A 24823-nucleotide genomic window follows, 5' to 3' on the forward strand; every position below is an offset into this window, starting at 1 on the left:
GGAACTCCTCACCCCAGACCTGTAGTCAGAGAGCTCCCTGCTGCAGCTCGCACTGGGTGGTACCACACCTCTGCCTGTGACCCGCCTGCTCTCATTCTTGGGGTACTAGTCCCATCAAAACTTTGGAAGCCCTATTATCTGCTCAGCTGCCTCTCTGGGATCCAGGAAAGGTAAACAAGGTCAGCAACAGCCCGACTGCTCTTTGGGATGAGGATTTCACCAGGTATCTGTAAGGGGTGACAATCCTCCCCCATTGTCCATAAAACTGCCCTCAGTCCCTCATCTCCTATTTGGGGCAAGGATTGTGTCTGACCCAGACCAGGTTCCAGACATGACAATATTTTTAATAAATTTATATTGGATGAGGATGATTTTAAGTAGCTTTGGAAAACTTCTGTGAAGTCTTTGTTATAAAGAAACAAAGAAAGCCAGCAAACTCAAACAATTGAGTCTCTATTCTTGCTGGTCCTCAGTCTCCCTTCTTGGGACTGGGCCCCAGCTTTGCTACAGGAGGAGAGAGCTGAGACAAGGCTGAATGAGCATTCCTTAAAATATGGTGTAGAGACAAAATGAAAAACAGTAAATTAAAATAATTAGCAAATGGGCTTCAGGCAAATTGACCTTGACCCCAAACTCTGGTGCTCAGATGGCCCTTAGAAAGTATTCACTGACTGAATAACAAACATGTTTGACTGTCAGATGATGTCCCCTGGGAAGGAGAGGTGCTACCTGACTCTGCCCTTGGCAGGTGGGTTAAGAAGTCAGGAATGAAATGGATCACAGGAGAGCCAAAAGCGGGCTCTCAGAGCCTGCACCCCATTCTGACATTTGGACCCATTTGTTTGCCAAGTGTTCAACAGACAGTGTCCTCAGAGGATTTTGCATGGTGCCTGCTATCCTTTGTGACACTGGGCAGTAGCACTGTCTTGGAATCTTCCTGCAGATACAAGCTTTTCCTCACCAGAGACACAGAACATACACCCCCTCCCTCAGCATGGGGCAGCAAGTCATAGGACCTGACACAGGCCTCCAGGAGAGGAGGGACCAGCTGGCTTGCTCTCAACTTAGAGGCAGCTGTTTTATTACATCTGGGTGGATGGAGGCTCTTGGCAGTTCAACAGGCTTCCTGATGCTCCTGACACTCCCCCAGGCCTTTCCAAGACCAGCTGATCATAGAGGAGGGGCTTTGCCTTTTTGTCCTTCAGTCGTGGGCCAACCTCACTGGAGCCTTGATGACTAAAACTGCCACCCTGTCTTGAATCTGACACGAAGTCTTCAACTATAAAATGTGTTATGTCTCACTAAGAAAGAAAAAAGCTTCCTATTAGACTATGATATGATACTGACTGTAAGATCCATTCTGATTCCAGAGAACTTAAAATAAGAGTGTGTTAGAATTGAAATGCAGTTTGTTTTCAGGAAAACTGTGTTTTCCCTAGCTTGACACAGGTTTTTTTTTTGTCTTTTTGAGACAGGGTCTTGCTATACAGTTCAGGCTGGACTTGGGCTCACTTTATAGCCCAGGCTGGTCTTGAACTCACAATGATCCTCCTGCCTCAGCCTCCTGAGTGCTGGGATTACAGGCGTGAGCCACCATGCCCAGCATAACACAGGTTTTAATCCCAGTCCTTTTATTTCCTAGCTGTTTGGCCTGGTGCTGAGAACTTTAGTTTCCTAAGCTTCAATGTCTTGTTAGTAGAACAGAGTCATAATATTTCCCTCATAGAACTCTTAAGAGGTATATTAGATTTCATTCACTGTGAAAAAAAATACTTGAGATAGTCAATTTATAAGGAGAAAAGGCTTACTTTGGCTCATGACTTCAGAAGTTTCAGTGCATGGTCACTGGCCCTCTTGCTTTGAGCCTGTGGCAGCACAGGATATCATGGCAGGAGGATGTGGGAGAGGAAGTCTGTTTACCTCAGGGCTACCAGGAAACAAAGAGACAAGAAGTGGAAAGGTTGTGACCCTAGTATCCCCCTCAAGGGCACACCCCAGTGATGTAACTTCCTCCCACTAGGCCCCACCTCCTAAAGGTTCCACCATCTCCTGATGGTGATGGGGCCCCAGGACACTTCCTGCTGCATGGAGCTGCACAGAACACAAGACTGCAACAGAAAACAGCAGTCTTACTTGTAGGAAGGTGAGAAATGGATTGAATTTTGAGGCTGGAAATTGGAGAGGAAGGGGTAGAAGAAAGGTGAAAGCTACGTAAGTGTCAGCTTATGTACTAATACACAAGTTCCCCTCAAATCCTTAGCTAACTTATGGAGAGGGACCCCAAGGACTACCACAGAAATCAGTAGTAGGAGTAATTTCCTGGTAATCAGTTTGGAGTTTAAGTCCTGACAAGTTAGAACAGCTCAGCAGACATTTAAACTTTTGATTTAGTGCCACAAAGGCCATGTCCTACAGTAACACCACGACTAAGGATTATGCCTAAGGCTATGAGTAAAAACAAAAATAAATCTACCTAAACAAAGCCTAAAAACCAAGCTCCATAAAATCCAGTAATTTAACTGCCTGCTAGAACAAAACAACATTCTTTAAAAGAAAATGTTACGATACAGTCTCTTCAATATAGTACGCACAGTATCTAGTACACAATAGAACTAAAGACGTGAAGAAATAGGAAAATGTGATCCACAGTCAAGAGAAAAAAAAAGTCAACAAAGTCAGGTCTACTCCTGACCCAGATGTTAAAATCAGTAGACAAAAGATTTTAAAATGACTATTATAAAAACGCACAGGATTTTCAGGAAATGAAGGACGGACTGAATGACTGGATCGGCAACTCCAGAAGAGAAATGAGAACTATAAAAATAATACAAGTGGAAATTCTTCAGCCAAAATTATAGTATCTAACAAGATATTTCAGGTGAGATTAGCAATACGTGAGATACTGATTAAGAAGAATTAGTGAAGGTCGAGACAGGGAACAGAAATGATCCAAACTGAAGCACAAGAAAAGATATAAATGAGTAAACGATGGAACGTCAATGACCTGTGTGACAACACATGTGCAAACTGAGTTCAAAAAGAGGAGGAGAGGGAGACTTGAGCATAAAAAATATTTGAATGATTAAAATAATGGTCAAAAACTTCCTTTACAGCAGTGGTGGTGAACCTATGCCATGCGTGTTACTTGTTTTTCTTTCAAGACAAAAGATGTCAATGTATGAGTCATTTCTCTAAACTGAAACCTTACTTAGTACTCAGGCTCAATCACAGTGTTGGCACTTTGTGATAAATAAGTGGGTTCTGAGGTGCAGTTTGGGCATTCATTTCTAAAAGGCTTGCCATCACTGCCCTATAGTCTCAAATTCAGTGGAAAAAAATTCCCAACCCATTGGTCCAAAAGACTCATAAAATCATGCTTAATCACATCATAATCAAACTGCCAAAAATCAAAGATAGAAAAATCTTTTTTAAAAAAGCCAAGGGGAAAAAAGACTCATTATGCACACAGGAAACAACATTAAGGAAAGGCAGCTGACTTCCCATCTGAAGCAATGTTGGCCAGAAGACAGTCAAGACATCTTAAAAGGGTTGAAATGGGAGTGTCAATTTGGATATGTACACCTTTAAATGTCAGTAGGACTCTGAGGTTGCAAGACACAGCAAAGTGGCCCCTCCCAAGCACATCTTGCTTAATGTAGTACACACATAGCCCCTCCAAACATACACTCTTGCCATGTATCTAGTATCTCAGTAGACTGTCCTAACATTCCCAACAGAAAAAATTAACTGTCACTGTCAGAAAAGTGATAAAACATGAAAAGCATATGAAATCCTTTATATAAATTATGGTACATATATTAAGATCCTTTGTATTTTGTTACTATATAAACATTACACATTTTTCATCCTGATGAAAGCTAAAAGTGAAAATGAAGATTCCTTTCTCCTCTAATGCTTTTAGTCATACAAGGCGTCCATCCCACAGCCAAGTGGAAATGTGAGATGAAGTTCCTGGTGTGGGGGGTTCTGAGCTCTGGGAGTCATCAACTTAGAAGCCTGAGGGAGATGCTCTGGGTGAGCAGGGGAAGAGTGGGGAACAGGGGCAGGGGCACTGGATGTCAAAGGCCAGGCTTTGGGTGCATTATCTTATTCAATCCTCACACTCACCTGAGCATAAAGTGTTATCATTTCTGTTTTTATAAATGTGAAAACAAAGTTTCAAAGAGAATAAGAAAGTTGTCTAAGATTAGTGACAGGGCTGGGATCTGCACCAGGTCTGACAGATTGTGCGCACAGCTCTTCACCCTCCCCAGCCAGTCAGTTATTAGTTTTCTCCTCCGCATGGACCAAACAACAGGATTGTCCTATGTGGCCCACCCGGGCCCCTGTTCTCAGGATACTCACAGCCTAGTGAAGGAAGGAATAAAACTTATTTCACCTAACAGTCACTGAACTATGCACTCACCAGTGTGAACGACACTAATGTGTCGTATCTCATTCAACTTTCACAACAACCCTGTGAGGTACACATTTGTACTATCCTCACTTTACAGTTAAGGAAGGTGAGGCTCTGAGGTAATGAGTGGCAGAACTGGATTTGACTTCAGGGCTTTTAAGCTCTTCACAGCATGGCAAGCAACTGTCCTGAGCCACCAAAGGACAGAGAGTTGTGAAAATATGGGCAAGACCCTGCTGTTCCCTTCCCTATCTGATAGGACCTAGGAAAAGAGAATGTTTATAGAAACCAAGGGGCTTGGGCTGTACCTAGTCTCAGTGGGCAGGACAGTCCTAGGGACTGCCTCCAGACCCAGGGCTGCTGCAGCATCCAGTCGCCTCTTTTTGCCAGGATGGTTGTGACTGTGACCAGCTCCAAATGCCTAGTCTGCGGCTCCCCTCAGGCCAGTTGCTGCCCAACAACCAAAATAAAAGCAGGTCTCCATACTGTGTTGCTTGAAACCTTTCAGTGGCTCTTTCAGTTCCCTGGCCTCGCGGTCTGCTCACGTTACTGCTGCTGTGTAACAAATCACCAGTCAAACTCAACAGCCTAAACCAGCCATTTTGTTACCCTCTTGGAGTCTGTGGTGAAGGAGTTTGGACATGAAACAGTAGAATGGCTTATCTCTGCTCCTTGACTCCTGGGGCCCCACGAGAAAGACTCTACTGCTGGCAGTAATGTAGCAGTATTTCCCACACTTCAAGCAGAGGGATGAACTTATGCCCTGGAGCACCTGTGAGGCTTGCGCTCCTCTGGTCCCTGGGGGACAGGCTGATGAGTCTGGAGAATGCTTGTCTGGGGGTATCTGACATCTTTCCTGCCTGGTCCTATGAACTGCTGAGCTCCTCCAACATGGCCAACTGTGCCAAGGACTCCATGGGTCCCAGGCTTTTGTCCTAGAAGACTCCCCAAATCCCAGCTGATGAGACCCCTAAGGCTAAGCCTGGGCAGGTCTGGGGTGTGGGATCCCAGCCTGCATATCCTGCAGCATCTTTGAGCCTATGCAAAGCTTCCCTGGGTGACCTCTGGGAAACCCTCAGGGCATCTCGCTGAGGTAGTTTACAGGGGTGAGGAGCGTGGGGCTGGGGGTTATAACTGACTCACTGCTGCAGGGAAGGGAGACTGAGAGGTGATCTGGGGGTAAGGAACAGTTCTTCTCCAGTGCACTCTCCCAGCCTGTGGTCCCGAGCCACTGTCTCATGCTAATGCCTCCAGCTTCTGTGTGCTCAGCCTTGGGCTTCCTTCCTCCGGGTTTGGAGAGGAAAGTGAGGGAGCTGACAAGACAGAGGCTGCGGGGCTGAGCTGTGGCCGTAGATCAGCTCTGTGGGGCAGTGCACAGCAAGAAGCAGTCAGGAGGTCGGCTGCAAGCACAGCTGCAGCGGATCTAAACCATTACCTGAGTAAAGAGACGCACTCTGCCTCCACAGGGCGCCCTGGAGCTGCCTAGGCTTTGCGGAGCGGGTGAGGAAGGGAGTAGAGCTGGCCAGGCTGCCTGTGCCAAGGAAGGAGGGGGCCGCCGAGGCCGCCAAAGCAGGCGGGAGGGGCCGGGCCAGCTGGGGCCGGAGCTATGTGACATCACTGGGCGGCCCGCCCCTGTCTGGGGCTGAGGGGAGGCCCGGAGCCTTTCTGGGGCCTGGGGGATCCTCTTGCACTGGTGGGTGGAGAAAAGTGCCTGCAGCCAACCAGGGTCAGGCTGTGCTCAGAGTTTCCTCTGGCGGCATGTAAAGGCTCCACAAAGGAGTTGGGAGTTCAAATGAGGCTGCTGCAGTCGGCCTGAGGATGGACCCCGAGCCCTGAGCGGTGCTGCCGAGCCCCAGACTTGCAGAGCATGGCACTGAGGCAGCTGCCCGCCCCGCTGTGAGCAGAAGCAGGTTGTGATCAGCCTGACAGCACCCAGGCCAGCCCCCGCCCAGCCCCGCAGAGCCGGCTGTGGGCAGAGCCGGCAGAGGCCAGTGAGGCAGTGCTGCTGGGCTGCCAGTGCGGCCTGCGACTTGGGTCCCCTCCTGGAGTCTGTGGACAGACTGCCACCGTGAAGCATGTGAGCAGCCGCCCTGGGAGGCAAGCAGGAGGAAGAGGTAAGGAACCGATGCTGCGGCAAAAGGGGCAGGGGCAGGCGCCCCAGCTGCCCCTCTCCCCTGTGGCTGGGGGTTTAACCACTCTGACCCCTCCAGCTGTGGGGTGTGTGCAGCTGACCCACAGGGGTCACTCCTACTTTCATCTGGAGCCAAACAAGGATGTGCCAGCAGCACTGTGGAAACCTGGGCAGGGGCAGGGGCAGGGTTGGGCGCAAAATCGTGGGCTGGGAAGCTGAGGACTTCATCAGTGAGCCCCAGACAAAGAGCCTCTGGGGTGAGGGCAGGCGGCTCCTGGGTGCACAGGAGCTGCAGCAGCCAGGGTGTGTGTGGTGTGTGGTGTGTGGTGTGTGGTGTGTGGTGTGTGTGTATGTGTGTGTGTAGGTTTGTGCTTTGAGGGGCAGCTACAGGGTAGCCAAGGGCTTGGCAAGTGCCTTTAGTCTTTGGGCTCCTAGGAACCTAGCATGGAGAACTTGCCAAGGCAAAAGCAGAAGCAAATGCAGTCCCGAGGCAGCCGGGCCCTGGCTCCAAAGCTTCCTGGGGCTGGGAAGCCTCGCTCACATCCCTCCAGTGGGTGAGGAGAGGAGCTGAGGCTTCCTTCCTCCTGTGCTGGATGGGATGTGTCACCCACAAGTTTCTGCCACTGTGACTGGGGCAAAGTGCTGCCCTGGCTTTCCCTCTATGCCCAAGGGTGCCTGACCCCTCTAGCACTGGATGGCCCCTGGGGTCCTCACCAGCTGGACATGGCTTCCCTGGCAGCCCAGCAAGGCATGGTGCAGGCACCACATACCAAGTCCCTTGAAAGTGCTCATGGTTAGATAACATTTCCAAACAGAAATTCTTCACTGATCCTTCCCTCAGCCTCTGTGATATGTGTGTCACGGGTCAGCTATTGCCTCTGTGTGGGATTATGAGAGCTCCCAGGGGCCAGTTCGGTTACTCAGAAAAGGATCTCTTTTCACCAGGGCTCTGGGGAAAGTTGAGAACGCCACTTCCGAAGCCGGCCAATTGCTCCTCACACGGATTTTTCCAAGTGCAGGCAGAGTAGGGTAGAGGTCATGAGCTGGCTTCAGGTCTGGGCTCTTCTACTTACTAGCTAAGTGGCTCTGGCAGAACAGTTAGCCTTGCTAAACCCCAGTTTCCTGATACACGAAATGAGACAATAATAGTACCCATCTCAGAAACAGCGGAGCCAGGTGCTTACCAATCCACAGAATCCTCACAACCATTCTACAACGTAGACACCATTATCCACCCCCATTTTATAGATGAGGAAACAGGTAGGAGTGAAATGCCATGCCAAAGGCTGCGTGGCTCATCCATGCTGCGCCAGGGCTTGAGCCCAGTGGTGTGGCTCCAGGGCTGCCCTGAGCCACATGCCACTGCTTTTTAGAAGGAACACATGTGCCCTCAGCCCTCTATAGTGCCTGGTGTGCAGCAAACACTTAGAAAACATTAGTCACCCATTTTTGTGAGCCATAACAATCAGAATCACACAGAGGGATGCATGGGGATCCAAATTCTTTCCCTGTGGTAGACACACAGAAGAACCCTTCTGCAGTTTTCAGAAAAGTTCCAGAAGGCAGAGCCAATTCTGTGGCCACCACCACTACCTACTGAGGAACCTTCCAGTAGGGCAGGAGTGTGGGGCCACCTATGGTACATCTGAGTCCCTGAGGTCCACACTAAGGAAAAGTATAGACACGTGGACCAAAGCTCCAGCCTCACAGGCACAGTACCCGCTCATCCCACTACCCCTCTGGCACTACTGTCTGCCTGTTGGCATCCCCCAGAACTACAGGGGGTGAGAATACAGGACTTCCTCCGAGCTGTACCAGGAACAGTGGCCAGGCCTGCCCTGGAGTTGCAGGAGGAGAGGAAAGAAGGCGCCATCACCAAGCCTGGCTGTGGTGGTGGATCTTGCTCTACATAACACTGGTAGATCTGAGCCCAGGACAACAGCTTCCATCCTGTGGCTCCAGGGTCCCAGGGGCTCTTTGAGCTCTCGGGCATTTTGAAAGCTGCTGTGTGAAATATGTGCTTTTCTAGCATGGGCCTCTGGGGCTGTTAAAGCCACAGGGTTCCCTGCTGTGGCCTAGAGCACAATGGTTCATCGTCTCTGGCCAGCTCAGGCTCTGACTGAGGCTGGCCAGACGCTCTGACTGACTTCATGGGCCTCTCTAACAAAAACTGACTAACTGCTTCTCAGTAAAGGTAGTGTTGGTGGAACAGATGCAAATGTGTAATGCACACATCCCGGTGACACTGCGAGTACTGTTGCAGGTTTGTAGGCAGTGCAAGGATCTCACAGTGACTTATGAAGTACCCATGAGGCTAAGTGAGACATGTACTTGATCTCATTTCATCCTTACCACAACCTTAGGAGGTAGGTTCTAATTTTAGCATCCCATTTTACAGATGAGGATACCAAGGCTTAGAGAAGTAAACTTGCCCAAAGGTCAAGTGATTATGTAGAACTGGAATCCAAGACTGTCTGGCTCCAAGCCTGGCTTCTTTCAGCTCACCCCACTGCTTTGTTCATGGTGCCTCAAATTCTCTTATCTCGATGCTACCACTGGGTCTTTGCCTTGTGTCCTCAGTAGCCAGGTCTGCTGCTGCTGCACCCCCCATGTGAGAGCCACATGCTCACGGCTTTTGTGTATAGCTTGCTGTCCACAGGCACTCACTTGTGAGAGAGAAGAGGCACAATGGTTTTATCTCTTACAAACGAGCCCTGGCAGCCACATAGCCTGGGTACACAGCAGCACTCTCCCTGACATCAGAGATCTGGCACTAGCACTTGGGGGCAGGGCCTCAAGGAAACATTTGTCTTTGTCACTAAGACACCACTTACTCCTTTTCAACACCCCTACTTGGAAACTCTTTTAGAAGTGCAGAAGTGGAGCTCACTGGGCTGCCCTGAGACAGCATGGGGAGACGGCACTGGTAGGTACAACAGGACAGTACCTTGCCCAGAGCAGGTACCTTCAACCTCTGGCCTTTTGAATCGTAGCCCATTTAATGTGGAATGTTCTCAATTGACAATCCACAGATGGGGGTGGGGCTCTGCTGTGTAGAGCCCAGAGCCCAGCAGAATGAGCCAGGCAGTTGGTAAGTAACAATACAAATACACAATAGTATGAGAGCCTGTAAAGAAGAGGCCTGTGGAGCTGAGAGAGTCCTCAAGATGGGCAGTGCTGTTCCCATTTTAGAGAAGTGGAAACTGAGGCCTAGGGGCACAGTACCTCTCCCATAATCCACCAGTGGCCAAAAAGCAAGGATTCAAACCCAAACTTGTGTACTCACTCTAGCCCACCCACTCCAGCCTGCACAACTGTGATGCAGAAGCCTCAAGAAAAAGTCAATACACTGAATAGCAGATCCTTTCTGTGACTTTATAAAACATCCCAAATAGAAGGATTATTCAGCCTCAGACATCTCGGAGTTTGTGGTCATACACAGGTTACATCAGAAACCTCACTTGGGGGCAGTTTCTACGACAAAACTATATTCCCTCACAGGGACTGAGAGTCTTATGACTGATTTAATAGCTTTGGGGAGGGGGGGGGTTAAGCTATTACAGTGTCCTGTTCCACGTACACATCAATTGTGAGACACATTCTGATCACAGGAATGTTAAAATGTTGGGTGGGAGAGCCAGGCCTGACAATCGAGCTATTGTGTCAGGTCTGTTCCCTGGTGAAATGAGCCTGTCTTGGGGCCAGCAACCCCAGAGCCTCAGTCCCTTCTGCTGCCCAGGCATGTGGGTGAAGGCCACTGTGGAAAAGCCCAGGATGAATTCTGTTCTTATGTCCCAGATGCCCAAAGTCCTGCATGAGGAGGTCCCGCTCCAACTGCTGCCAGGAAAGGCCGTGTGTGCCTCAGCCATTGCCAAACCTCCAAACCCACCCCAGCCAGGCACAGGAGGGGTATGTGGAATGAATGAGGCCCTAGGGTGATGAAGCCATTTGGAACCTCGGAACCCACACTTCCAAGCTAACTAGCCTGCCTGTGATGGTTTGTATCTAGATGTCCCTCCAAGGCCTCATGCAGTCATAGGTGGAGCTTTTCAGAGGTGGCCGCATCCTCAGTTGTGATGCTGGGATTCAGGATGTGATGCTGGAACTGATTCATGGTGTGATGCTAGGATTAAGGGTGTCCCACCTGGGGTGTGAGTGCTACCCACCCTAAGTGTGGGTAGCCTAGATAGAATATAAGGGACAGAAACAGGGCTACTGTGGTCACTGCTTGTTGCTTGCTGCCTTCTGCCTTCTCTTTCTGCCATGAGCTGTTTTTCCTCGGCCAAGCCACCCTGCCTGGGAGCCAACAATTATGAACTGAAGCCTCTACAAAATGTGAACTACAATAAACCTTTCCTCCTTTAACTTTGGGTATTGGGTAGTTTGTCTCAGCAACAAGAAAGTAACTCAGACATTGTCCCACCAGAAAACATGGCAGCCCCTTCCTTGCTGCTCAGCCAGGCTCTTCTGAGGTACCTCTCCTGCCTTCTCATCCCCTGCCTCCTCCCAATCCCTAGCCTGGCTGGATCAGACCCCCTGAGCCACCCTATCTGGGTGTCCTCCCTGGCATTACGATGAGTGCTTGGTGCTGTGGACCCCTGCAGGATACCTCCGCTCTTTTCTTTTCCCTGCTCTATCTCTGCTCCACCCACCCCCATCCCCGTGACTGAGGAAATACTCAGGAAACGTGGAATGAACACCATCCTTGAGCTCCTGTTTAGTAGCACAGGTGCTATCCTGGGTCCTGGGCATTCAGAGGGGAATCTCCTCTCAACCTGCTTATAAGAAGCTTAAGGTGTAGGGCAGACAGATGCACAGATTCAGTCTGGATGCTGGGTTGGAGGCAGCTATAGCTGCCCCTGCAAGCTAGAGGGAGAGGACCTTACTGCAAATGTGTGTTTTCACAGGGAAATGACCTTGAGAGAGAGGCCACCTTAAATAGGAAGGCAGGCACACATCAGGTGGGACAGTGGAGAAGAAAGCACAGCGTGTGCAAAGGCAGGCGGCCGTCTGTGAGCAGGACACTAACACGACCAGGTGTGAGCTTGAGAAAGGTGGTCCTGAAGTGAGCACAGTGTGGATGGCAGGGGCGAGAGCACCCAAAGGTCAGGAGCCAGGTAGGACTGTGTGGGTAAGAAGGCTGACCCTGGGGGATACGTATCTGGCTCCAAGCACAGCTCTACCATTTGGCAGCTCTACGCCCCTGGGTAAGTGACTTCATCTGCTCAGCTGCCCCAGAAGAGCAGCTCAAAGTGAGGCCGAGATTTCCTAGGAAGTCACCCTAGGGAGTGCTATCCACCCAACCCCTCACTCCTCCCTCGCAGGCGGGGCTCCCCCGGTTCCCAGGCTCCAGAGCACATCAGGCACTGCTGGAAATGCAGCAGCCAACTCAGAAGCTGGGCTTTCGAAAGGCTTCTGCAGATTCCCTGCCTGTGCTGTGCCGGCCATGGCTCCTGGCACAGAGGGCTCAGCGCGTGGACTTTGGGGCAATCTCAAAATGGTTCCCAAAAAATGCACGATGAAAAAGTAACAGCAGTCTTCTTGTTCCCCTGGCAAAGGCAACCAGCTCTCCACTGCTTAACCGCATCCCCGCTGCCCTATGATCTCATACTGTGACCACAACCCGGCTCCATGCGCTCAGCCCTCCCCTGGAGCCAGCAGCTCACCCATGGCAGCAGCGTGAGTCCAGTCATGGGCACCCCACCCCTAGTCACGTCTGCAGGCACACACAGAAGACTTCCAGTCCTGGACTGTCAGTTCCTCTGGTTCATGCTTGCGCTCCTGTAGGTGGAAGGGTAGATGGGAAAGCTAAATGGACGGGCGATGGAAGGCTAGATGGAGGGACAAACTGTTCACTCGTAGGTCTTGTAAGAGCTGGGCTTGCGGGGTTTGGGAACAGACTGCAGCCTCCTTGGGTGCCCACATGGCCTTCTGGTGGGGGATGATTCACAGGATCTTGGGCTGGGAGGGATGGCAGTTGGAGATTTGGTTATTCCCTCCCTGGCCTCCAGGCTAGAGGTGAATCACCAAGGACAAATGATACATAGTCCCTTCTCCAGGTTTTCCAAGGTGAGGCTGCCACTACTCATCCCAATGCCCATTCTGGGGTCTCACCACTTGCAAGATCAAAAAGCTCTTTCTAACATTCAACAAAACTCACCCTTGTGCTGACCTGAAAGCCATTTCTACCCATTCGGTCAACAGTGAGTAAGAAATAATCTGCATCCTGGCCATTGGACAAACAAACAAACAGGCACCTTTTATTCATACTGGCTGGAGAGACGACCTTGGTGGGAGTGAGGCCATGAGGCTGGCAATGTCAGCTGAATCCCAGACCCAATATTTATTCCAAGTGACAGGGAGTGGCCCAACCTTTCTGCACTTGGGTTTCCTCTGTGCCTAGCGCAGATAACACCTTTCTCCTAGGAAAAGCAGCCATATACTGTGCTGCCTGATCAGATATTTTTGGGAGTGAGAAAGGACACTATTAATAATCATATAGGACCACAGGCCTCAGGTGGGGCCAACCAAGATCTATGGCCCTCTATGTATTGGGCTGTGAGAGCCAAAGAAATAGAATACAGAGGGCACACAAGTTTACAACAAACACCAGCCATTACTGTTGGTCATAGGTCGGCTGAGCCCTCCTGTGTCTTTTTTTCTAGGGTTTTTTCTTTGTCTGACTCCCTCCCATGTCACGGTTCAGCAGCTGGCTTGGGTACCACTCTGCCAGCACACTAAGCCTTTCTACCAGCTTTCAAAGGCACAACTGTTTAAATTTTCACTGGTCTCTTTTCTGTCCTGATGTTGGTTTACTATCTTGATTCATGCTCTGCTTTACAGACTCAAACACACCTTGAGTTTCTAGCTTCCTAGAACCTGCTTTCTAGAACATCAGGGGCCAGTCAGGCGTGGTTGGGCCAGGCAGTTCAGATGCCTTTCAATTCTCAGGCCTCCTGCAGAGGTAGGACGCCTCTGGCCTGGACTCATCATCAGCCACTGTCTGTGTGCAGGGACCAAGGGGTGGCACCGACTGGAGGTGGGGTGTTCTGTGTCCTTCAGGCAGGAGTGCAGCCTGGACAATGAGGAAACAGTTCCTGAGAGCACAACTTAACTGAGAAGTTACTTTGCTGTCTGAAGTCCTCGGGACTCCTCCTCCTCTTCCCATCCTCCCCCTGCCTGAAGGGCCAGAGACATTCTCTCTTGGGTCTCCTCTCACCTTGGTACTTTCACAGCAAGTATGCTTTGGGGTGTATTTTGGGGTTGTATTGCCAGCCCTGCTACTTAGTAATTAGGTGATTTGGGCAAATGATTCAAATCTCTATAGTTCCCTCACCTGTAAATTATTAGCTTTAAAAGCATCTTTGTAGGAATTGGAAAATAGCTGCAATATATATGCAAGACCAAGGATGTGCATTGTGTCCTGGAGCAGTGGTGGCAAACATATAGCATTCATGCCTCAGCCGGGTGTTTGTTATTACTGGCAGCTCTAAAAGGCTTGCCATCGCAGCCCTAGAATTTCGGAGTGCATTACTATGGCCACCACACACATCAGGCCTGGAATAACAGGGCCTCTCCTTCAGGGTAGTTAGGGGGATTAAGTGAGATAATGTATACAGAGTGCTTATGCCGTAGTGACAATTGGCTACAGTTGTTATTTTTTATTATTTAAACTTTTTTCATTTCTAACCTTTGGGTGAGAACTCAGAAGTGGCCCTGGGCCAGGAGGTTCTGCCACAGGGCACATAGCTCCATTTTACCAAGATGACACTTCCACCTACAAAGCGGCCCATAGCCTGGGCTGCAGTGCCCAGTGGTGAAGGGGATGTGGACACACGGTGGGTGGCCTCACCACAGAGGCCAGAGGCTGGGTAGGACCCAAGCCTGCCCTGTGCAGCGGCTGTCACGTGGAGCAGTCATTGGTGGGGAGGAAAGCCCGTGTACAATGGAAACTCCTCACAACACAATGTGGAAAAGCAATTTTAAGAGTCGTTTTTACTTTAATTTTGGAGCCAAGGAAAACAGTTGGATTTGCTTTTCTTTGTTGGTCAAAGGAAGAAACTGAGGAGCAGGGCTTTGATTGGAGCTGAGCTCTTCTCCAGGCCTAAGACGATTGGAATGTTGGGGATTTCTCTTGGGATGCAATTAGTTGAATAAATATCAAGAGAGCAAGAGTAAACACACTCATTACTGTCCCTTCAGAACTGCCAAACTAGCAAAAGTCTAGGGGGTTGAAATCTTTAAGGAGAATAAATGCCTCGGAGGCCAAAGGCTGCACTGGGAGCATAGCCCTTGGTAGGAGGTCTCCTGGTGTTCCAGCAGGGTCAGTTCAGGTTCTTACCTGCGTGTGTTCTTGGGCAAGTCATTGGGCCTAATCTGGGTTTCAGTGCCTCCACTGGTCAAATGGGGGAATGACAAACCTTCTGTGTCACCCGGGACAACACATGTCAGGTCCCCGGCACTCCTTCTCTTCCTTTCTCCCTGCAAGTCAGTAGGCTCCAATCACTCAAAGCTCAGGTCCTATAGAGATGGAAGAGCGATACCCACAATGATCACGCAGCTTCAAGACTGGCCCCAGCACTAGCAATGGGCCTTTGAGCCAGTTACCTGACACTTTTCTGAGCTTCAGTTTCCCCATCCTCAGAACGTGCACAACCCTAATAACTAGTCCGGAATGTTGGAGTAAGGAAATGAGCTGCTGTGTCCACAAAGGGCCTCGAGAACCTGTAACCCTGCACAAGTTTAGTTTACTTTTTAATCTAATAATAATAAAGAAATGGTCTTTCCAGACATTGTAGTCTATGATCACACATGTCTCTGGCCTTGCCACCATGAGGCAGCTCTAGGAGGGTGCTAGGGCTCACCAGCAGGCTGCTTCTGAGCTGGGAGGCTCTGTAACCTATGTCAAGATTCCCTTTGTGAGATGGGGTCGCAGTAGTACCTGCTCATAGGGCAACTGTAAGGATTCAAGGAGGTGGCAAAAGTATCCAGCCTACTGTCCTCAGCGTTCCTTACCGTTAGTTTGTACTGTTACCATTGTTTAGGTCTTGTTATCATGTGGCTACCATGTTATTCCAATCTCTAGTTTCTGAAATCTTCCATGTTGCTTACCTACATGAATTACCCCATTCCACAGAGGAGCCTCAGCCTTCAGGATCTCAGGGTCTAGGGGAAGAGTTCTCCTGGGAAATTCTGAGAACCCATGCTTGTGAAGGACTAGAACTCCATGATAAACAGTGCATCCTCTAGGGTCTGGAAGCCTGGGAAGGTCTGGAAATCAACCCTTTTTCTGGAGCCAGTTGCCTCTCTGGGCCTCTGGCAATGTCTTGGGCAATGGCAAAGGCCAGGCCCTAATGGTACGGAGGTGTTTGTTACCAGCCACAGCAGGTGAAGAGTCTAGGGAAGGCACAAGCAGGCCCGCCCTAGCCTGAAGCGCGGCTCCTCCCCATTGTTGTTCTGGGGCAGGCGTGGCCACCCGCGCTAAAGCAGCCAAAGTGCTTTGGAAACCAGGCAAACACTCCCAAACGCTGCCTGGTTTCCACTGACGTCACTGCAGCCCTACCTCCCAGCAGGGCCCCAAACCCAAGCCAGAGGCTCTCAGATACCTCTCTGCCTACCCGAAAGACCTGAGCTGCCCAGTGGAAGCACACTTGGGTGTTGGTGTTCAATGAAAACAGCTCACTCAGCACAGCCCTGTGAAGCCCAGGGTCCACTCTATCTGCACATTGGCTAGCACCAGGTGGAGACCAGGGGCTCCTTGGGGAAGCCCCCCAGCAGTTCAGGGAGGGTGAACCTTTCAGTCCTGTGCCATGGTTAATGTTTTAGCGCAGACGAATGTGAAACCAGAAAATGATCAAGTTAAAGCTCCCCCACTTTTTTAGAATACTAAACCAGATTAAGCTCACTTTTGTGCAGCCAGTTATAAAAGTTTAAAGGTCTGTGTCCCTCAGACCAGGGTCGGATTGTGCCACCTTTTAGATTTATCACTGTGGACAAGTCATTTAGTCTGAGTCTCAGTTTCCTCCTTTGTAAAACGGAAATAACAACAGCATCTACCATCAGAAGGCGTCATTTGACTATAGGAAAGCAGCACAATGGATGTTACGGATTTCCTAGTGAATCCACTCCAAAGCCCTCCTTGACACAGCTCTGCCCTACCGGGAGTCCTTGTTGTGGGCTCCCCAGTTCCTCAGTTCCCCTTTCTCAGCACTCCCCAGTGCATCTTAACTGCTGGGGGCTGTGTACTCCATTCCGTCAATAGACATGCTAAGCACTGCACAGGGAGCAGAGTTCCCCACTGCCCTCAGGCAGCACGCCTTGGGACAAAGAGATGGCATGCATCTGATGGTGACAGGGACTCCGAAGGAAAAGGCAGAGAGGTCACAGTCTCATCTAAACATGGAGGGCCTCACTGAGAAGGTGAAGGTAAAGAGACCCGGAAGAGGCCGGGGTGTGAGCAGTGGCGAGAGGGGCAGAGCATTCTGCACAGAGAACAGCAAGAACAAAGGCCCTGAGCTGTAGGTGTGCTCGGTGAGCTTGAGGAACAGCCAGAGGCCAGTGTGTGGAGATGGTCTCTGAGGAGGGAGGGCAGGGGTCAGGAGATTCAAGAGGGAGCAGAGGTAGGTCAGGGAGGCCTGAGACAGTCATTAACTTTTACTCCAAAATGCAGAGCCAAAAAACCCCCACAAAAACCAAAAACCAAAATGGAGAGCCACTGCTGGGGTTTTGAGGAGAAGAGCAATCCAATCTGACTTTGGTAAAAGATCCCTCTGGCTGCTGACTCAAGGACAAACTGGAGGGTAGGGAGGCGCAGGGGCAGGAGACCAGTTAGGAACCACTGCACCAGTCCAGGTGAAAGGTAAAGATAGGCTGCGCTGGGTTGACGGTGGCAGAGCATTCTGGGAACGTTTCTAGGATGTCATAACTTGGTGAATTAGATGTTGGGTACGAAAGACATTTCAGAAATGAGTTGAGGACCACTTCACAGTGTTTGACTTGAGTAACTAGAACAGAGTTGGCATTTCCTCACACAGGATAAACTAGGAGAAGCAGGTGTGGAGGACGGAGGTATAGTGAAAAATAGGGTAAGTGGAGCCTGAGATGCCCAGCAGACAGTGAGGTAGATGTATAAAAGAAACACTGGGTACATGAATGTGGAGTCAAGCAGACAGCCTGTGGGTATGACCCATGCTTGAAGTTAACCAAAGCCTGCAGGAGATCTAGAAGGTCAACAAGACTTGAGACATGAAGACAAGAGCATGAGGGTGAACCAGCTGAGGAGGCCGAGCAGGAGCAGCCAGGGATAGGAGGCAGCCATTTAATGTTGGCCACCACTGACCTGGCTGCAGTGTCTGGAGTGGCTAGGGGCTGGGGATGACGGGGTAGGTTCACCAGGGAATAGTGAGAGAGGAGCTTCCTGGAACCCTGAGTGTAGGCAACTCTTTGGAGGAGTTTGCCAAAAGGAGGAGCAGAAAAATGGGACAGAGCAGGGCTGTGAGGTCAAGAGACTTCTGGAACATTTTAAGAAACAGCAGCAGGGGTGTAAGGAGCCTGAAATGATGCTGGGGAGCCAGGGGACTGCGGGAGTCAAGGGACCAGAGGAGGGAACAGTGCACATTCCCCCACCCTACCTCCTTTTCATCCCACGAGGGTCAGTGTAAAGGTCACTTTCTCAAGGAAGCGGTCCTGACCCCTCCCACTAGGTCAGTTCCCTAGGATTCCCTCCCAACAGCACATGGCACTTTTGGTTCCCAGCACTTGGGGACCCTGTGATGCTGCGGAAGCCCTGTGAGGGCAGGGGCTGGCTCAGTCTCGTTTGCAGTTATGTCCCCAGCAGCTATCACACTGCCCTCCACACTATAATGTTCGATGCACAGCTGGGGAAGGGATGAATGGCCCAGGAATAGTACTGAAACATGTCTGGAGACACGTGCCTGCCTTCTGCTCCAGTCTGATTTAATCACGTTGCAGTGACTGGACTGTGTGGTCACTGGCTGTTGCAAATGTTTGGATTTAGAAGAGCTTGGTTGTTTGTTCCTGTTTGGGGCTCTGTACTTTGGCTAACACAGACTAGAGCCATGTGACCGGACACATTCTTCTATTGACATTGTCCACTACACACTGAACACATTCCATACTGTGTCTAGCAATTCATTAGTTGAACAAACATTTGCTGGAAGCCTGCTCCAAGCCATGTTCTGGAGATGTAAGATTAAATCAGCCCCAGGACCCGCCCCCACAAAGCTTAAGTGCAGCAAAGGAGAACCTACAGCAGGTGCTACACAGGGATAGTCAGGTGTCAGAGTGTGGAATGAGTAGATGCAAAGGTTTCAGGCTTTGGGAGTGGCAGAGCCACAGCTCTGACCTCAAGACTCCCAGGCCCTCCCTTCTTTCTCTTCTGGTGCCTGCTATCTCCTTCTGAGGCTTCCAAAACAGCTGCTCTCTCAACCACCCCCCCACAACTCCAGGAGAACAGAATGTATCCTCCCAAAGCGGCATTAGGGGAACACTCTGCCTGACAAGAAGGATGGGATCATGATGGCACAGGCCACAGGCAGGGATGACCTTCACTGATTCTCCCCTCTGTCTACTTTCAGGCTTTCCTAGATTCCATCTACAAAGAGTAACTACCACATTGCAAGGACCATGCGGCCGCTATGCATGACGTGCTGGTGGCTGGGACTGCTGGCCACGCTGGGAGCTGCTGCAGGCTCAGAGGATGGCTTTGAGGGCACTGAGGAGGGCTCACAGAGTGAGTTTATTTACCTCAACAGATATAAGCGAGCAGGTGAGTCCCAGGACAAGTGTACTTACACCTTCATCGTACCCCAGCAGCGGGTTACCGGCGCCATCTGCGTCAACTCCAAGGAGCCTGAGGTGCTCCTGGAGAACCGTGTGCATAAGCAGGAGCTGGAGCTGCTCAACAATGAGCTGCTCAAGCAGAAGAGGCAGATTGAAACGCTGCAGCAGCTGGTAGAGGTGGATGGTGGCATTGTGAGCGAAGTAAAGCTGCTGCGCAAGGAGAGCCGCAACATGAACTCGCGTGTTACACAGCTCTACATGCAGCTCCTGCACGAGATCATCCGCAAGCGGGACAACGCACTGGAGCTCTCCCAACTAGAGAACAGGATCCTGAACCAGACGGCTGACATGCTGCAGCTGGCCAGCAAGTACAAGGACTTGGAGCACAAGTACCAACACCTGGCCACATTGGCCCATAATCAGTCAGAGGTCATCGCACAGCTTGAGGAGCACTGCCAGAGAGTTCCCGCTGCCAGGCCCATGCCCCAGCCGCCCCCTGTCACCCCACCCCGGGTTTACCAGCCACCCACCTACAACCGTATCATCAACCAGATCTCCACCAATGAGATCCAGAGTGACCAGAACCTGAAGGTGCTGCCACCACCACTGCCCACCATGCCTGCCCTCACCAGCCTCCCATCCTCCACAGACAAGCCGTCAGGTAAGTCCTTCCCGGATCCCATCCCATGTGGGCCTCTGAGCTGGGCACCAGGTCTCCCTTGGCTATGGCCACAAGTGGGGGAACAGTATTGCCAACTGAGGCCAGGCTAGGGGCTCGTGGAGTCCCCTATAATCCCCTGGGCCAGCTGTTGGAGCCAGTGGGGTGACAGCGGGGACTGCATTGCTTAGAAGGATGCTTGAAGGTAGAACCAGGAAGCAGGAGTCTCAGGAGAGGGTCAGTGTTCACTGGCTTCTGAAAGGAAGGAACAGAGGCCCATATTTTTGCAGGCTCTGCAAGAGATGCTCGGTATCGGCTGCTAGGATATCACTCCGGAAGGCTTGTGTACTGTGCCCCAAGCTGGCACTCTGTAAATGTCACCCAACTGGCAGTAGGCCAGGGGAAATAAAGCATTATCACATGAAAAGTATGTTAACATGTAATAGGGACTGAGGGATCAGAAGGGCACTTCAGAAAGACCATGCCTTTTCCACTGCCTAGGATTTTCAATGAGGCTTCCATTAGTCTTACATATATGTTTCATCCTAAAATACAGTAAAACCATGATAGAGGAGGAATGGAGTCATGGCAAGTTGGAAAGCTTGGGTATATTACTTTATTAGCCCCTCAGCTCCCTTGGGATAGGTTAAGCAATGTGCTCCCAGGCTTGGGATCCTCAGGCTGCATGTGAATTCAGACCCTGTCACTTTAAAACTTGAGCTGACTCCTCTGTGCTCAAGGATTCTGGAATCCTTAGTTTTGGGGGGTCAGGCCAGAGGCTCCTCTGCCAGAGGGCCAGCCTAGCCCAGCCCCCGGAGCTCAGCCTTTCACTCATCCAGGAGGCAGCAGCCTTCCAAGTGGGCTGCCATGTGAGAACTGGATTCTCTCTGCCGAAGCTGCCCATGTGTCTGTTCTAAGCGCTATGGGTACCACTTTGCTGGATAAGCAAGGAGATACAGTACTTTTACCAAAAATATCCTGTTTTACACTTCTTTCTCACTTTAAAAAATAACCACTGGTACTGGTAAGAGCAATTTCTTGCTAATTCCAGAGAGGACCTGAACCAGTAGGCAGGACCAGGACTAATGGGTGGCATTTTTCCATGGGGAGGCAGGGGCAGGGTTGGCTACACAGAGGGCAGAGCATCTCGAAGGAAACATGTGGACTAGGTGTGAGGGGTTGAGGGTGGGTTCCTAGAACAGACTGAGCTGGGTTCAGAGCCTGCTTCCTCCACCGATTAGCTCTGGGACAATAGGCAAGTCACTGCCACTCTGGACTTCCGCTTCCTCACCTGAAGCTTCAGGTAGGTTCTATTTTAATCTTCTCCCAACTGACAAGTCTATGAAATGAAAGACTTCAAAAAGCATGCTTAGCAGAGAGCTGGGCTCATGGTAAGCTGTGTCTCCTTTAACCTTGATTTTTTAGTCTAAAAACAAGGACACTGAAATAAACAATCCCTTTTCAGCTGTGACATCCAATGGCTGATTGCTGGTCTGTCTGTACCACACCTGCTGTACTTCAGGGGCCCTGAGGCAGCAGGGTGCGTTGTCTCCACAGAATACCCAGAAGGGAAAACCTGAAGGCCTGGCTGAATGTGGTTATAATCCTGACATGAGTCAGGCGGGTCTCAGTGGTTACCCAGCGATCTCTTCTTGCCTGAACATCTCTGGTTTCTCACTCAACAACTTCAGGACATTCCTAAACTAAACTGAACTAAGCTGGTGGATACAGCATGAAAGACCAAAGACCTGGGTTTGCACCCAGACCCAACCCCATTAGCTGTCTGCTCATGAGAAAGTTATTTAACTCCTCTGAGTCTCAATTTTCTTTCTGGAAAATGGGGACAGAGCTATAATCTCACAAGATTGTCAAGGAAATTCAATCAAGCATGTACTTTTATGACTTTTGGTGTAGCCAACACTGGCGGGGGCCCTGCTTCATTCTGCACAAGGTTAGACTGGGGTTGGGGGTGGTTTGAAAACTATGGTCTCTAATTCCCAAGAACTCAGTCTGGGGAGGCGGCAGGTACATGAATGCACCTGGAATCCATCCAATCTCCATCATTTCTGTCTCTAAAGCTGACACATGAAGTTTGACAAAGGAGTTCTCTAGGAGGCAGTATCTGGCATGGTCCAAATTGCTAAAACACTGAGAACTCATGGGGCCAGCCTAATGGAGTTTCTGAAGTTGGGAATGCAGTGAACACTAGGCAGTCTGGCCACTGTACGCTAAGTCAGTGTGCTAAGCACCCTGCGGAGGAGCACATGAGGGGCTACGGGGCCGCTAATGTGGCATGGCAGAGGGACGGGAAAGGTTGGGACTTCTGTGTTACATCTTGATGGACTTGTGAGAGTTTACCAGGCAGACATGGGAGTTGGGAAACCAAGTTACCAGTAGGTACTTGATGGAGATGGGTCTGGGCAAAGACCTAGGAGCATACACTTGGCATTTCAGGTAGCCCAGATTCCTGCTTCCTCATGGTCCAGTGTGAGCTGCAGGACAGGTAAAGGAGCGTGGGAACTGTGTAAACAAGGCTTCTACCCTCACCAGCCCTTTTAAGAAAGTACATGGCATGGAAAGGAATGATCAAAGTTACATTATGGAAATAACTTTTTTCCTTTAAAGCATTCCCCTCAAATGTTGCTACTTGATCATTAGCAGCAGACTTCTTGTGGCCCATCTCACCTCTAAGCTCTCTCACAAACACAGATAGGGATGTGAGGAAGAGGGTCTTTAGGAAAGTCCTACCCCTTCCTGGAGTTGGACTGAATTGGGAGGAAAAAGCAGATGGCCTCGCTCTACTGAGCATGAGCTCAGCCAATGGCAGAGAGCTCTTATCAGGCCTCTTCTGAGCTGGACGGATTTTGGTTGTGGAAGACAAAACCCTCTCTGTGTTCTCCCAGGAGCCTTTATTCCTGGGACATCACTCAGAAACACCTTTGAAACGAAGCACTTTTGCACCCAGACCTTGGCATCCTCTCAGCCTTTCATTCAGCAACCCCAGAGGCACTGCTCTATTCCTCATTGTTTGAACTCCTCAGCCCACAGCATGCCCTTCCCCAGGGGACTAAGACAGCCAGGCCCCTTATCTGAAGCAGCACTCAGGCACTCACCGCCTAGCCACAGCCAGATAGTGACAGGCTGGCCCCACGCCAGGGGGGCCCACTGAGAGCAGGGATGAGGGGCCCAGACAGCTCCTAGTTTCCCACCTGGGCTCTGACCTGTCTGTATCAGGGCTGGCCAGACTTAAGGCATTTTATTTTGAGTGATGTTTGTGATGAGGCCAGAGCCCTATCCCCATGGGTCCTGGTGTTGCTGTTAAAGAGGACAGCGATAGGGGCCAGGGCCCTGAGAGGCAAAGAAAAGACAGGATAGGCTCTGAGCTCACCCCGGCAGACCTACCCATGCCAGGCACCTATCACAATGCCTGTCCTAGAGACAGAGTGGGAAGAACACATAGTGTGCCACCAGCTGCACAGTGAGGCACTATGTGCAGCAGGCAGTGATTCCCCAGAACAACAGTAAGTTCACAATAGAGGATGAAGTCTATGACCCCGGGGCTTCCATTCTTCCTGGGGGGCAAAGAAGCCTCAATCCAGGGAAAAGATGCTGGTCTTGGGGGCAGATGAACCAGCGCTAGCAGCCTGGGCTCCTGGGCCTGAGCTGGGACAGGTGCAATGCTGAGGGTGAGTGGGGGTGCTTGTGGGTGCCCTGACTCAGATTCCTCCTTCAAGGCTGCAAGGGCTGAGGAGAGAGCCACGTCGGCCTCCTGCCGCTGGAGTGTGCTCTGTTCGCACCGTGCCATGCTTCTTTTTCTGAAATGATTTGCTAAACAAAATAGGATTCCCAAATTCATTGCAAACTACGTAATGCAGTAACATTTTAAAGAGCATTCATTCTGTTAGCTTCTTCCTAAACAAAAGCCACTCAAGGAGAACAGTTCTGGGGGATGGTCTTCCTCCTCGCTCTGCTTTCCTCCTCCTCCCTTGAGTTGGAGAACCAACCACAAAGGGCTTTTGAGTGTGATAGAAAGCTATCCCTCCCTGCCTCAGGCTGTTTTCCAAGGATGACAGTGGGCTAAATGCCCTTTTGCAGCCACAAGAGATTATCAACTTGTTACTGTTAGAAGCCTGGAGATCTGGAATCTCACAGCCTGGAAATCCCAACAGTTGGGCACTTGGCAAACTGGAAGTAATGTAAAAAATCCTGGAGACTGGTCATCTGTGGCCAGCTTGCTTGCCACATAAATGGAACATTGTGACAATTTACTTAGCAGACTCTATCATAACCCTGAAAGGCCACAAAAAGCTTCCTTAAAAAAACAAAGAAAGCAAAATTAAGTTAACACCACACTGCCGAATGTCTAAGATGTCTTGCTGGTTGTTGGGTCTGTCCGAACCCAGTGGCTAGGTCATTACTATAAAAGCAACAAAGTGGGCCAGGGGTATAGCTTAGCAGTACGGTGCCTACCTGGCAAGTGTGAGGTCCTGAGTTTGATTCCCGGTACCGGAAAAAAAAAAAAAAAAAGTAATTGAGCATACCTGCTGCACTTTCTACCTGCATCAGTAAAGGGGGACACTGGAGGGAGTGTCCTATCCCCACATCACTACTGCCTCAGCTTCAGCCTTCCCTTGGCTGAATCTGGATGGAGATTATGTTGAAAATAAGCTGATGGTACATGTCCTGTATCTCAAGATGAGCTGATGGAGCTGTACAACCTGGGCTAATTTTATGGGTTTTTTTAATGCATAAGTGATCCTGCCTTAACAGACTTTTTTGAATACAATAAATTAAAATTACTGTACATACAGAGAAA

The 24823-nt window shown here is 50.3% G+C and overlaps 2 protein-coding genes across 11 annotated transcripts in view; one reads left to right on the forward strand and one right to left on the reverse strand.

Moving 5' to 3' along the window:
* Positions 1-24823, reverse strand: part of Ralgps1 (Ral GEF with PH domain and SH3 binding motif 1) — a 259202-nt gene that overhangs the window by 77094 nt on the left and 157285 nt on the right. The window lies entirely within an intron of this gene.
* Positions 6053-24823, forward strand: part of Angptl2 (angiopoietin-like 2) — a 32427-nt gene continuing 13656 nt past the window's right edge. The window contains exons 1-2 of the mRNA XM_005382438.2: positions 6053-6531; positions 19145-20010. Of these exons, the coding sequence (XP_005382495.1) occupies positions 19194-20010 (817 nt within the window). The 5' untranslated portion in view covers positions 6053-6531; positions 19145-19193. The remainder of the gene's footprint in view (positions 6532-19144; positions 20011-24823) is intronic.

This window comes from Chinchilla lanigera, unplaced genomic scaffold (assembly GCF_000276665.1).
Source record: "Chinchilla lanigera isolate Chin_1 unplaced genomic scaffold, ChiLan1.0 scaffold00018, whole genome shotgun sequence".
NCBI classification, from domain to species: domain Eukaryota; kingdom Metazoa; phylum Chordata; class Mammalia; order Rodentia; family Chinchillidae; genus Chinchilla; species Chinchilla lanigera.